The sequence below is a fragment of the Lissotriton vulgaris genome, chromosome 7, assembly GCF_964263255.1.
Source record: "Lissotriton vulgaris chromosome 7, aLisVul1.2, whole genome shotgun sequence".
Lineage (NCBI taxonomy): Eukaryota > Metazoa > Chordata > Amphibia > Caudata > Salamandridae > Lissotriton > Lissotriton vulgaris.
The window spans coordinates 1,511,761,708-1,511,776,827 of NC_141695.1; the positions used below are offsets into that span (position 1 = coordinate 1,511,761,708).

General features: G+C 47.3%; 1 protein-coding gene across 5 annotated transcripts in view; it reads left to right on the forward strand.

The window, feature by feature from the left end:
• The window catches only part of SH2B1 (SH2B adaptor protein 1), a 551,274-nt gene that overhangs the window by 227,982 nt on the left and 308,172 nt on the right, over positions 1–15,120 (forward strand). For all 5 annotated transcript variants that reach the window (XM_086932373.1, XM_086932370.1, XM_086932372.1 and 2 more), the window contains 2 exons: positions 4,532–4,623; positions 4,706–4,812. In XM_086932373.1, the coding sequence (XP_086788499.1) occupies positions 4,532–4,623; positions 4,706–4,812 (199 nt within the window). The remainder of the gene's footprint in view (positions 1–4,531; positions 4,624–4,705; positions 4,813–15,120) is intronic.

The window sequence follows — 15,120 nt, forward strand, 5'->3', positions numbered from 1 at the left end:
GCACTATCACTCGTCACTTTGCCGAAAGCTGGGGGGGGGGGGGGTGGGGTTCCCGCTAGTGGGGGCTTATTATCAAGCGTCCTGTCTCCACTATATCACGGAGTGGAACAGGCCCTTGTCTAGCAAACATTGGAACTTTACGGACCAAACAGTAGCTGGCTGTAATATCTGGCGTAAACTGTGGCTTCCGCGCAAGCACAGGACGTGGGGCCTTTACTCCTCTCCAGTGACCTCGCCGACTCCTAAAGCATGGGATCAATTAGCACGACACAGAGGCTGAACTATGTTTCCCTCCCCTTTGACTCCTATCGTGGACAAGCCTGACTTCCCACCAGGGTGCAGGTCCCCAGTCTTTTACCGTTGGAGGGAAGAGGGTTGTAAAAGGGTGGGCTCCCTATTTGACCTAGGGGGCTTGATCCCCTTCCCTCGACTGTAAGGATTACTATGATATGCCAGTGTCGGAGGCTTTCCATTACTTGCAGCTTGCATACTGGGTGACCCAACCCTCCAACTTCGCTTTAATGTCTCGTCCCTTGACTGCTTTTGAAAAATAGCTGGTCTGCAAAAAGGATGACCATAAACTCATTTCTGAATTGTACACAATGATCATGGCGCGCCCCACGAAGCAGCGTACAAAGGCCCAGGTCCGTTGGGAGACCGAATTAGGGCTCCCTCTAACGCAAAAAGAATGGGAGCACATCTTTTACCGGGCGCACCACTCTGCCTCCAATACCGCGGGTGCAGAATTTGCCTATAAAGTAGTCACTTATTGGTATTTCACCCCAGCGCGCATCAAGTCCTGGGATGAAAATAAGTCAGGCCTCTGCTGGCGGGGGTTTGGCCTCCCTGGCACCTTGATACATTTGCTGTGGCACTGCCCGAAATTGGTTCGATATTGGACGGCAGTTCTTGATGACCTTGATGCTGCATTTCAGATTACATTCCCACAGGCACCTGAGCACACGCTGTTGGGACTCCCCCATCTGAAATCCTTCCTTTTGCGCTCGCTGAGGGGTAAACAGATAGCCCTAGCCTTGCTGGCGGTGCAACAGGTTCTTCTAGTGCACTGGGGTTCCTCGGCCACTCTTACCATCGAGACTGGATCCAGAGACTTTGGCACCTATGGAGCGCCTTTCACTTAGCATTGATGGGCAGGGCTCGGAATATGCGAAGCTATGGGGTCCATTCCTGCAACTCCTTTCCAAAGATCTGAGGAAGTCACATGCCCGAAATACCTACAAATTCTGCAACTCATACCTCTGGAATCGTTGGGGGCCACAAACGTAGCCTGAATAATTCAGAGTTGTGACCAGCTGTTAGGGGGCGACATGAGGGAGAGTTGGAGACTGATGCGGAGAGGGGTTTGGGGTTTGGGGTGGATTGGGGGGTGGAGGGATTGGGTGTTGGTCTATTTTCATGTTCCTTTTCTTTTATAAAAGTGGTATCTTAGCCAGTTGCCTTGCCTTTACGTTGTGGTCTGAATTTTTTGATTCCGCGGGGTCGTCCTCTGCCGTCACCTGGATGTAGGCAGCTGAGCTGTGTATAATGATCCTCTCCCACACAATAAAAATGATTGATTCTAAATTAGCAAATTACATACTACAAGGAGGGCATATCCCACCCTTATACGATATGGCTGTTGTGCTCCATTTTCTCAAAAAAGCCCAAGAATATTAACTCTTATAGACCCATCAGCCTGCTAAATACGGATTATAAGATCAATCACTAAGCTATTAGGAAGCAGATTGAATGAAGTGCTGGAACAGCTGATAAATAGGGATCAGAGTGGTTTTACACGTGGTAAACAACTCTCTTCTAACACCAATTTTTGAATCCAAACTTTAGATTATTTTAGTGTTCAACAGATCCCAGCGGAGATATTTCTCCTCAGTGCAGAGAAGGTTTCAACCTTAATTGGGATAGGCTTTTCTGCATCCTGGACAAATTTCACATGCTATCTTCGCTTATTAAGCTAATATCTAATTTGTAGAAAGGGGTTGAAGCAAGTCTAATACTAAACTCTACTGATATTGGAGTCTGCCCGTTAAGCATGGTATAAGGCATGGATGTCCACTTTCGCCTATTTCTATCTTTGTTATTTATTGAACCGCTTGTTATTGCTATACGGAAAGATAAGACAATAGAAGCACCAATGAATGGGATGTCTAAAATTAAAATATATATGCAGATGATATTGCACTTTTTTAAAAACCTGGCTATGTGATGCAACAAAGTGATGATTTTTTAAATGAATTGTAAATATATGATATAATTACCATTCCCTACACTCAGAACTCCACTATTGTGTATTGGTATATTAAAATCCATACAGTCCCTTCCTAACCACTTCACTCTCCTTCAATACATTTGGACAAAAACATAGTCAAGATTTACAGCGTATGCAGGAAACACTTCTGGCACACGGTTTCCCCCCCGCCCATCATTATGTGGGAACTCAATTATACCATTGCTCTGTCTAGCTTGTATTTAAAAGCACAGTGGAGGAGGGCTTACGCGTGTTGCTTTAGTAGCCATCTCATCAAGGGATAGTAGTCCCTGTAGTACACAATGTATTGACCTTCGTAAAGCAATGTTCAGTCATTATGGACTGCCACATGGCCAAGAGTGTCCTTTGTGACTCCAGTTCCATCCTCCCTGCTGGATGGGTGGACAACTGAGTTCATCTCATTTGAATGCAGAGCTAAGGAATTTTGACTTAGGTTTTTAAGGGCAACTGAGCTTTTCCTAATACTAAATGTAGTCCACCTGGAGAGATGTGAAGAAATGTGGGCCTCTGTTTTTTGAGCACTCTCGGCTTGGCAGGAAAAACAGTATATTTTTCTGCCCCGGTTTACAGAGCGGTCTCTTAACTGCTTCAAAAGAGCAGCGTTGGTGCTGGACAAGCTGCATCCCAGTCTTAAACATTTATGTAGATTGCTAAGATAGCCTATAGTGGTGTAACAGACCTGGGCTATGGCATCTGAGCACTCTGTCCTGTCAGTGGCAAATGCCTTCCGCTTTCAAAGTTTATTCTATCTGTTGTTCTAGAAATAGTACCCACAAGGGGCCATCTGGTCATTTTAAAAATCAAAGAAAGTGTAGGTTATTATGCCTTGATCGTCCTTCGGCATCTTCCAACCTCGCCTCAAGGCTATGTGTGATCTCTTGCAGTTTAAGGAAAGTATCTAGTTTATATATATATTTAATTTTACATGTGGCGGACTCCACTTCAGACTATGTCCCCCTTTTTTTTCTTGTCGTCAAATTTTTTTTTTAAGGTTGGTTTTGATCCAAGTCATGATTACTGAAATTGAGATGATTTTATATTCTGGGGCTGAGTGGGTGTCTGGCTACATCCTCATCAATACGCATTTAACAGATAACAGCCATCAGCAGGTCTCTCTACGGGGCAAGTCTTTGCAGCACCCTCTCAATGCCTAGGTCAATGCTATACCCTATCAGTAACAAGTCATGATTGTAGGCAGAGCACTACGGCGGGCAGTCACATTTCTAATTTTAGGTCTGTTCCATCGTGGCATGACTTTGCTAAATCGGGGTTAAGCGGTCATGGTCCTTTGCACCCTTGGAGACCGCTTTGCTCCTCCACATTGACCCAGTCTCCTTCGCAATCAAGGGTAAGATGCACTAAACTATATCATAGGAATTCATCTATTGTGTCCTAAGTGCTTACAGGCAGGCCTGGTTGATAGATGGCTTAGTAGGTTCCAGAAATTAGGATAGATTTTGTTTCCATTCAAAATGACTGCAAATTACATGTTGATGGCCCACCTTGCTATCCTGGCCATCAAACCCTCTAGCTGGTTTCTCAGTTCTGTAAACCACGTACTTAGTTTCCACAATATATTGCTTTAGATTGTATACTTAAGCTTTTGGATTTATGGATTGCTGGAGAGCTTGGATTTTCACAGTGTCCACCTTGTACTTTTGGAGATATTGGACTGTAGGTGGTTTATTGGTTTTGTGTGCTTACTGAGCATTTCATGCCGTGAGCAGTCTTATGACCTTCTGCTTAGCTAGAGCTCTCGTGCTCTGGTGGTTTTATGATTATTTTCTTTACTAGAGAGGATCTAATGCTATAAGTGCTGTGCAGTTGCAGAAAGTTATTTCTTAAGGTTAAGTAGTCAATTGTACTCACCATTATTATTTGAGCACTGCACTTTACCAACACCATTATAGTGAGGAACATTGTACACAGAGGTTCTATGCTACCCTGGCACTAAAATGGCCAGGTAGAGGTTTGAATATGTACCAAGCCCTAAATTATGAATTTCCGCCAAATGGGCGGTCTGATGGGTTTTATTCAAAACCTCGGGTAGTTAACAGTATTCGGCACCACCTGCATGCATTTTCGTTGGTTGCATGTTCACTTGCTCAGTCATACACACCACCTTCTAGACTTGGTCTACTCTTTGGTTGTTATACAGTTGCAGAAAGTAGCAAGATTTGGAGTGTCATTGGGACTTGATGTTCTTTCTTTGAGGGAATTAAATGCTTTTTATTTATCTTACAGATGGAGAATTCCCTTGAATACATCCTGGAGACCGTAGATTCTCTGCAGATGCGGTCTTGGCTAGCTGATATCCAGGAGTGCATGAGTCCAAGGTGAGCCACATCAACTGGATCCACTTTCTATTTTTCAAATCAAGGATACTTTTAATTTCATCCTTTATTTCCCTTTACCTAGAGAGACCACAGAAGCTACAGATATTCAGTGTTTGAACCATTCAGAGAGCATGCCCAGCAGAGACCTGCCAATGATCCCTGCCAGCAGCAGTGAACACCTTTCTCACGGTGAGAACTGGGAAGTTATGTAAACATAACCCTTGCTTGATGGAAGAATATTGATGGGGTGTTTGAACATCATTTCCTTTGTGACAATTAAATAAATACTAAACAAAAACTTAAAAGAAATTCTTGACTGAAATGGGCAAGAAGGTTTAACAAAGATTTCCTGGTAGGCTGATGCCTTTGTTTCTTTTACTGTGGGCCTCCTAATTGTGACATAAATGGCATCTTACTCTGTAATGAACCAATAGTATGATTTTGTTAATGGTACTGTAGGATCATTTACCTTGCAAGCAGACATTGGTATTTTATATGGCTGGTTGAATAATTTGTCAGTTTTATCATCCACATCGACTGATCCGATTTTATGACCTTGTTTTTTTTTTGTATTGTTGACATGTTTGCTGAGATGTTTCAAGTGTCTGTTCCTCATGGGATTTTCTTGATGCCTTAGTATTTTCTTTGCTCTAGTGTTGATTAGTGGTTGACTTGTAATTCCAGGGTAGTAGCTCCTTGCCCCCGTTGTCTTTCTTGGCTGTCCTGAGCACTTGAGCAAGGGCAACTTTAGGACTCCTGGGCACTCTGTTCGTTCTCGTCCTTCGTTCTCGTCCTTTTCGTGGAAGGGTCCTCACATGCAACTTCTTCCGGTCGGCTGAGCCTTGGCCCTTTTCCTGTGGTTCAGTTCTATTCATTCTCTTCCAGCAGATCCTCATCAATAGTCATAAGCACTGTATTTCCCGCCCATGTGCGGGGACCTGGAGCAAATTAAAAATACATATATCAATATATAACTTCAAAGATTTATATATAATTTTTCCATAACTAAGAAATGCAGCCTTAAACAAAACAAGGCTAGACAATGCTGTTATAAATTGCATTTGTATCAATAAACATATGTGGTTATAATTCTCTTAATTCCACTTATAGGATAAAAAACAGGAAAGCAAAGGGACACTCATACTCTCTTTATTGAACTGCACAAACTGCAGTGTAATAGGATAGGCTTTGTTAGCCCACAGGCTGCATTGGAAACACATAGCAGAATAGAAAATGAAAGCACCGGTACCGTGCCTTGAAGGCAGCCATGATACCCTGCCTCTCATCATTGCCTCAAGGGTGTCAGTTAGGGAAGTTGTTGTTTCCTGCTCCTTCAGTCAACATCCTGGAGTTTGAGCTCTTGCATTTTTGTCAAAATATTTTCTCAGATTCATGATAGTTCCTATTACATTTGACGTCTTACACCTGTTAGAATAAGGAGCGATCGTTTTCTAACAGGATGTAGCTTTTTTTCTGCCAAAAGATGGCATCCATATTTGAACCTTGCCCTTCTTGTGGCAAAAAGAAAGCTAAAACAGACACCTATGCCGTCTGTATTCTTTGTGTCCCTGGGACACATGTCCTTGAGACCTGTCAGCATTGTAAGAACTTATTCAGGCGCACTCTCGGATAGAGAGAGGATCCGCCTGTATGCTCTCTTGGAGAGACAAAGGTCGGCTGCTGGTTCCAGAGGAAGATCACCATCGAGGCATAAGAAAAGGAGAACCAGATCTACCTCTAGAAGTAAGATCCCTGTGTGTTCCGCGTTGGCTTGGTGTCGAAAATGCCTCCCGCAGCGAAGAAAAGCAGACAGACGTCACAGGTATCTGTCGAACGTTGCTGTTGACTGTGTCAAAAGCGGCAACAGAATACTACTTCACAACGAAGCCCTCATTGTCGAGAACAGCAGTAAGATCATGATCCCATCCTCTGCTTTCGCCAGTGGCACAAGACAAGCCATCACCACGACAATTGACGTCTGACCAGCACCCTCTCTTGGCGCCAACCCGGCGACGGTTACTGTTGAGTAGTCGTTCTCCATTGGTGTCAACACAGCGAAACAACATTGAGACGGCAATCTACGTTGACGTCAATACGGTAGCGTTCAACGTCGAGGCACTAGTACCGGTTGTCGTCACCTCGACGATCAACGTAGAGACGACGGTCTACGTTGATGTCGTCTGGGCGACGTATGACGTCAAGGCACCCTTATCAGTTGGCAGCATCCCTTCCACACCCAACGTCTAGAAACCAGGTCCCATCAACTTCTTCCTAGCAACGCTCGGTGTCTGCACAGGATGTGCCTCAGGTTTTGGCTCCACGTCGCTGGACGGCGAGGCACACACCCAGTTCGGAGTAGACGGGGCACTGTTCTCCACAGGTGCCAATAGCTTAAAGGTGCTCTATGTCCAAACATTCAAATTCAACATCAAGAAGATGCTTAGAGTCTTGAACAGTCCAGGAACTCTACACTGACTCCATCAGTACGGCATACTCTGTTGAGGAGAGGATCTATATCAAGATCATCAGCGCAGGAGCCTCTTTCATTGTCTAGTGGCTATTTTTCTCCTTCTCCTGACAGGAGGACACAAAAAGCGAGGCCACAGGACATCCAGGCGATGGCGCCTAGCGCTCATTAATAACAGAGGGACCAGAGATCCCCTCCCCCCCGCCCCCGAAGCCTTTGTTCACCTGTCCCCCAGGTAGTTATTACCAGTACGACAATAGCAGAACCCTTCAACTGCTCCAGTAGATCTGCCAGAGCTACTCTAGTCCTCTCTAGCTCGGCTGGTACAGGCTGTAGACCCTTTTTCTACAACTACTCCCAGCAGTCGTGAGCATGCTTATACTGCAGGTCCCCCCACCTCCCCCCACGAGAAGACCAAGGACATGGACCCGTAGGCGTCGCACACTGCCAAGACATAGATCTTCTGTTTGGTCCTCGTCCATGCACTCGTCAAAGAGAGACTATTCTCCTCTGAGGGACAGCCCGCCTTGAAGTGTATCGCTAGTGGATGACGGCAACACCTTCCACAAGGTACTGGCTAGTGGGGCACACAAATTGATTATAGATATGCCTACTGCTCCGGCAACCTCCTCAGTAATTTTTGAGAGACCACCAAAGATCAGCTTCAAGACCATTGCTACCTTTAGTGCCTGGACTCATTCAGCCGGTGATGGACACCTTCCTCACACTGGCATTCCTCAAGTCTGCTCTTGTGAGGATTTAAAAAAAAATACAAACCAACAGAGCAAGATCCACTCTATTTGAGGGTTGATCCTCTACTGGGTACGGTGATAATTGCAGGTGCAAAAAAGACCTTTGCAGTGGGGTCTTAATCTACTGGGCCACCACATAAAGAAAGCAGAGCCCAGTATTCTTGGTGTAGAAAAGTGTGAGGCATCTCTGCTTACTTCTTAAAGGTGTCCAGTGTCTTGGTCCTTTTGGGGAGCTACAATAGGTCCTTATGGCACTCCTTAGAAAGGTTCAAAGACAAGTTATCCAAGGAAGATAGACAAGATTGTGCAGAGGTTCTCCACGAAGGAGGCCTAGTGAGTGAACCAGATGATTAGTGCGGCAGCAGATGGTGAAACCCTGGCGGGACATGCTTACGCACATGGAATATGTGCTAGACGTTCGGCTTGGCTCCGAATAACTGCCCTCAAGCTGAAGCCCAACAAAGCAGTTAGAATCTTATGCCGGTAATTCACTTTTTGTATCTCATACAGAACGAAATGGGCTAGATGAAGGTGGAACTTGACACTCTGAAGGCAGTGAGCCTGGAAAAAAGAAAAGATTTCCTTCGTATATAATCGGTGGACATCCAGAACTGCTTCAGAAATGCAAAGGCTGTTGTACACACAGCACCCCATGCACTTTGCTTTATATCTTACAACTGATCTTCAATGAATCTGTGACTTCTGGTGCTGTGCATCTTTAAAAAAATAATCTGATCTAAACTGGGGACGAAGTTCAAGGCCGTATTGGCACTGATTTCATCATTTTTTCATTCTCTGTTCTCCAGTATTTTTTGGAGGAGTCTCTACTATTCTAACCAACTTCGTGATGCACATGTATCCAGCTGAACAGAGATGCAGCAACATTCTTGCTAGTTACATCGTACATGCTTGGCTATCTGAACTAAATGAGAACTGGAGATGAAGTTTCAGGAAAATGGACATGTTACGAGTGAGACCTGTGTTCTGATGAATACATTGTCCGACTGAGATCATCCTGGATTTATCACTGGAACAACTACCTGAGCTACCTGTGGCTGGTTTTGCTACAGAGGTCATGATTTATCCATTAGGTGCACACCAAAGACCTTGCCAAGCAATGCTACTCTCTCACCAACAGGAAGTATTGTATAACTGAGCAAGCTCATCCTTGGCACTCTTCAGTGTGTCTCTCTCAACCAATAGCTCGATGAACTTTATTGGCAGATGAGCCTCTGGAAGTCGAGGTTCCGTCATCAACAAATGCTTCTGATGAGCCAATGGGTGCTGCACGATCCAGTATGGGGGTTTATGAATATAGGTATGCATTACCAGGCCTCTACAATTACCATACCTATCCCATGTGTGAACTAGGAGATACTGACATGCCTTCAGAGGTGGAGGATAATGAACACAGCTTCCATCTCAAAACCAGAGTGATCATGGACTGGGAAAACATCTCTTCTCCCTTGATTTTACACTCTTTATTTTTTTACACATATTTTAATCAGGCTATTCCATTACTTCAATGGTATATGTGGGTGCCAACACTCATCTACCTAAAGGAAATCTACACTAAATGCTTGAAGCTATGCAAGTCTCAAATTATTCATTATTTGCTTTGCTTAAAAGCAGATCTTACTGTTTTGACTTGTGTTGTGTTTTCTTTACGTATAAATGGGTATTACCTATAGAATTATATAGTTTTGAAATGGAGAGCATGAATGTCATAACACACTTTTCATTTCCTTATTAGATGACTGCCCCCTCTGAAGTCCTTTTAGAACATACAAGCCAGGGATGATGTAAAGTTCCGAGGGGCCTGCTCCATTCAATTCAATTCAATGCAAAGCATCTTTATTCGATTCACTGAATCATCAAAGTGTCAAAAGAATACTAAGAACATTATTAGAAAAAACATATACAATACATTGATCCTCATGTTGATTACAATACAGTATGTGATTTTTGTTTGAATATATTTATTGCATTTCATTCTTTGCATATATTAAATACCAGAGTAATAGATAGGAAAACGTAACATAACATCCCGTAGCTATACAGAAACATTCAATATAAACAACAGTTTGCCACAGTATACTACATGCATTTCACCCTATACACGTCAAATATGCACACGAGGGCGTGCCGTTAGAAGAATTACATGTTAAATTAGTGATAGGCCCATCTATGAAAGGAGGGTGCATCGGGAAACAGTGAGCCACTACAAGGCCCAAAGTGTAGGATGATCAGAAGGGTTCCTGAATCAGGATGAACTTTCAGAGAGCATACAGCATCACTGTCATAATATCTATTCGCCATGGTGTCTGATGATGCTATACAAAGGGTATGATCTTGTCCGTGCGCCTCCATTGGCCTGCATCTTTAAACTATCACAGGACGGATCGTCCGAAACATTATCACTGACAAATGTAAATAGGTGTAGGGCATCTTGTGCACGTTTCGATATTCGTAACAATATAACAACCGTCAACAAAACTAAATAATAATGACTCAAGATAATAAAAGAAAAGGAAAAGGAAAAGAATAGTAAGCAGATAGCAAGATCATTGGTGTTCTACCACTAGTGCGAGACATTGGTTGTGGGGTATGTCTTGTATGGGAGACAGAAAACATGCCGCTGCTGTGGTCAGGATCTTACGAGGAGGAAAGAGCCAGCGCCCAGTGCAACGCCAGTGTCTGGCCCGTGGCGTAGCAGGAGTAGGGTTCTGTAGTAGGTGATCTCTGTGTATAGTCCTAATCTAGTGAATAGTCCCGCTCATGAGCGTGGACCCCGGAGCAATCAAAAATAATCTCTTAAGGGATCTAAAAATGCAGTCCTACACAGACACTTAAGAGAGAATTTAAAGACAGATAATGCAGCTATATCCACAGGCTACACTGTCCAGCACTTCAACTAGACATTCCACGAAAACAACAAACAGCACAGCCTGCCAAGTTTTCTTCATAGAGAAAAACTTCCCCTTTTACCAACAAAGCCTCTGGAATGATAGAGAGGAAGGGGAGGACAGACAAGCCCCATAGGCTGCCATTATGTGGCTCAAAAAGGGATACAGTGCCTTTAAGAAAACTTTCTCAGTATCCCAGAATGCCCAGCAGGTCCCATTTACTTTCAGTTCTTTTTTCCGGCTCATGCTACAGGACCCTGGAGCATTGAGCTCTCCCTTTTTTGGGTTTATTGTAAGAATTTTGCACTTTTAAAGTGTTTGAGTGTTTACACTCAACGTGTTTTGGTGCCCTCTTCCTTTTCTAGTATTCTGAGCACTTCTTTTTTGTCAAGAATGCTAGCATTGTTTGATGAATGCCCGGAGTGCTCCAGGAAGAAGGCCAAGTCGGACCCACACCCTGTGTGTATCCTGTGCCTCCCTTCTACTCATCTACCTGAGAAGTGTGAGATTTGCCAGACCTTCTCCTCCAGGACCCTGAGAGACAGAAAGAAGATCAGGCTCCAAGGACTGGAGGAAAGAAGGCTGCAGAGTCAAGGAGGGCCTGGGCATGCTGGATCTGCTTCCTCTGCCCATGCTGAGGCCTCTGGGGGGCTCCCCAGCGTCAAGAAGGCCAAAAAGCATTGCCGTTCTCAGTCGACGTCGATGGCATCGACGACGACGTCGAGAGGCATGACTGCGATCTGCTCCCCGTCTCCCCAGGGCTCTGGGTCGAGGTGACGTTCGACGTTCGTCGTCGAGGGGACTGACGTGGCCGCCGTCGAGGTCGCTGCCGAAGACGTCATCATCATCGTTATCGTCATCTTCAACGTAGTCGTCGACACTTGGACGTCATAAGGATTCCAGTCGGCCTCGGCGCTGGCCGTCGAGGCGATACAGTCGTTCGCCCGCGACATCGACTCGACGATCGGCGTCGAGAAGGAGGTCATCACATTCGACGTCAAGGCGCAGATCATCAGCGTCGAGGCGGCGAAGCCCGTCGTTGAGGCATAGGTCGTCGACGCCGAGATGACGTTCGTCTGCGTCGGAGGCGTTCTTCGACGCCGAAGAGGCGCTCGGCGCCTAAGAGGAAGAGATCATCCTCCAGGAGGCGTTCTGGAGCCAGGATTCCGTCCAGATCCTCCGGGGCACGACGGCGACGTCGGTCACCGACAGGGGGCGCTGCCTCTCGATCGCCTACACCAAGGAAGAAGATGAGGGAGTCACCGGGCTCGGTGTACTCTGTGGTGTACTCGCCCCCAAGCCAAAGTCACCTACTCTTCCTCCTCCACTGCCTAAGGAGCTGCCGCTGCGCACTCCTTGGCCACCTCCTCCTCCTGTTCCTCCACATGGACCACCAAGGGCTCCGAGGTCGGTCTCACTGACGCACCTCCCTACGCCGCCTAAGGGGGCACCTTGGCTGGGGTCCCCGGTCAGGCCACCACCGCAGGCTCTGCCGCAAGCACCCGCAGAACGCCCAAGGCCTAGAAGACCTAGATCTCGCTCCGGACGGAGCGAGAGATCCAGGAGTCGCCGTCGCTCATTGACGAGATCCAGACGACACCGCAGGAGGGGTTGGTCTAGGTACAGCACTGATTCGTCCAGCGCAGGGAACTATTCGCCAACACTATCAGAATCCCCTATGACGAGGTATCCCCTGTGGACGACGTGGTCTCCTTTCAGGAAGTCTTGTTGAGGGGTGCGAGCAAGCTGGGCATCCAAGTGACTGTGCCCACGCCTACGACCTCTGTAATATTTGAGACTCTCCACAAGAAGCACCTATCTGGGCCTCTGTTTCCCTTGGTGCCTGGATTAGTGGAACCCGCCATGGAGCTCTTCCTCACTCCGGCGGTGGCAAAGGCAGCCCCCTCCAGGCTGCAAAAGAAATACAAGGCTCCTGATGCGGACCCGGCTTTCCTCCGAGTGGATCCAGTTCCGGATTCCGCAATTGTGACGGCGGCGAGGAATCAACACGCCACCACCCCGTCCTCAAATGTGCCTCCGGACAAGGAGAGTTGCTGGTTGGACTCAGCGGGCGGAAAGGTATGCGGGATGGCCGCTACCTCCATGAAGGCTGCCAGTGCATCTGCGCTGTTGGGGCACTATGATCTGGCGCTGTGGGAGTCCCTCCAACAGTTCGCCGACCTCCTCCCACGGGAAAAGGAGAATTTTATGGAGATCCTGAATGAGGGATTGCTGGTGTCGAACCAGCTGATCAGCGCAGCTACAGACTCGTCGCTCCTAGCAGCCCACGGGTACTGCCATGGAGTTAATCAGAGGCGCCACGCTTGGCTCAGATTGAGTTCACTGAAGCCTGAAGCCCAGCAGAGGGTGGCCAACCTGCCCTTCTCGGGCGAGACCCTATTCGGGAAACACACCGACGCTGAGATGGCCCGCATGAAGGCGGAGGCTGAGACTCTGACGGCTGTGGGCTTGGAAAAGCCCAAGGACCAGAAGAACTACCGCCCGTTCCAGAGACGGTACGGGGCGCAGGGCAGAGGGCGAGGTCAACAGTCTGGACAGCAACAGCAGCAGTAGCAGTTCCAGAGGAAGCCTTTCTAGAAACGTCAGAGGGGCAGGGGTGGTCAGCAGTCTGCCACCGCGACCAAAGGCCCGGCCGGGTCTAGGCCCTGAGCGATTACTTCCAAGTCATCAGTTACCCACTCCGGTGGGGGGAAGCGTTAGATATTTTCAGGCAGAGTGGAGAAAAATTACTCAGGACAAGTGGGTGCTGAATATTGTTTGCAATGGATACAGTCTTCGTTTCACCAGCCCGCCTCCAGCAATTCCACCGGTTTACTCGCAGTTTCAGATGCGCGAGCTCCAGGCGGAGGCCGATACCCTGTTAAGGAAAAGGACGATAGAAGACGTCCCTCTGTCTCAAAGGGGAAAAGGTCTGTACTCGCGGTTCTTTCTGGTCCGCAAAAAGGACAAGAACGAGTTCAGGCCTATTCTGGATTTGCGGCAAGCAAACAAGTGGATTCGCAGAGAAATATTTTGCATGCTGTCTTTGCACCAGATTTACCCTCAACTGCAATGGGGAGACTGGCTGTGCGCAATAGACCTACAGGATGCATACTTTCATGTGCCCATTGCACAGAAACACCGGAAGTTCCTGCGATTCCAAGTCTGCGCCAATCACTATCAGTAAACAGTGTTACAGTTCGGGCTGATGTCTGCGCCCAGGACCTTTTCCAAATGTATGGCAGTGGTAGCGGCACACCTGAGAAAGAACATGGTGTTTGTCTACCTGTACCTGGACGATTGGTTGATCAAGGCATCCTCCTTCTCGGAAGCTCAAGCGCACTTCCAGAAGACGTCCTTTCTCTTGAACAAGCTGGGGTTGCACATCAACATGTCCAAGTCTGTCCTGACTCCGGTCCAATGCCTACAGTACTTGGTAGCCTCCATCAATACGCTGTCAGCCAGCATGTCTCCTTCGGAGGAAAGACGTTTATCACTCCTTCGGAAGGCTCAGACTCTTATGACCGCTCCATCTACGACAGTGAGGACGGTGTCTTCTCTACTGGGGTCGATGGCCTCTTGTATCTTCCTCACGCCACACGCACGGCTACACATGATACCGCTGCAGGAGTGTCTGGAGGATCAGTGGGACCAGAGGAGAGGAAACTGGGAAGACCAGATACGACTGTCTCTGCATGCTCTACAGTCTCTGAAATGGTGGTGTTCAGCAGAGAATCTACTCAAGGGGATTCCCTTCCACATGGACATTCCCACTCAGACTATCGTGACTGGTGCTTCTCCCCACGGCTGGGGAGCGGATTCCGGGGAGTTACAGATCCAGGGAACGTGGTCCCAGACGGAGTCCCCGTATCGCATCAATTTTCTGGAACTCAGAGCTGTTCACTTGGCACTGAAGGCCTTTCATCCGTCCTTCCAGACCAACTCTCTGCTTGTACAGACGGACAATACAACCACAATGTATTACCTCAACAAGCAGGGGGTTTCAAAATCGCGCACCCTGTCGCTGGAGGCGCAGGCGATCTGGCACTGGCTTCTTGCCTGAGGACTGACGATAATGGCTACTCATCTACCAGGTGTGAAGAATGTTCAGGCAGACGCACTGAGCAGACTGATCCAGGAAAACCACGAATGGGTCATAAATGATCGGAGAAGTCTTCGCCAGGTGGGGCACTCCAGACGTGGATCTGTTCGCCACCGCCGAAAACAGCAAATGCCGAGACTTCGCATCCAGGTACTACCACAGGGAACGCAGAGAATGCGTTATGGATCAACTGGTCTAACAGCTTTCTGTACGCTTTTCCACCCATTCCCCTGATTCCGGCGGTGCTCATGAAGCTGGCACAGTCCAGGG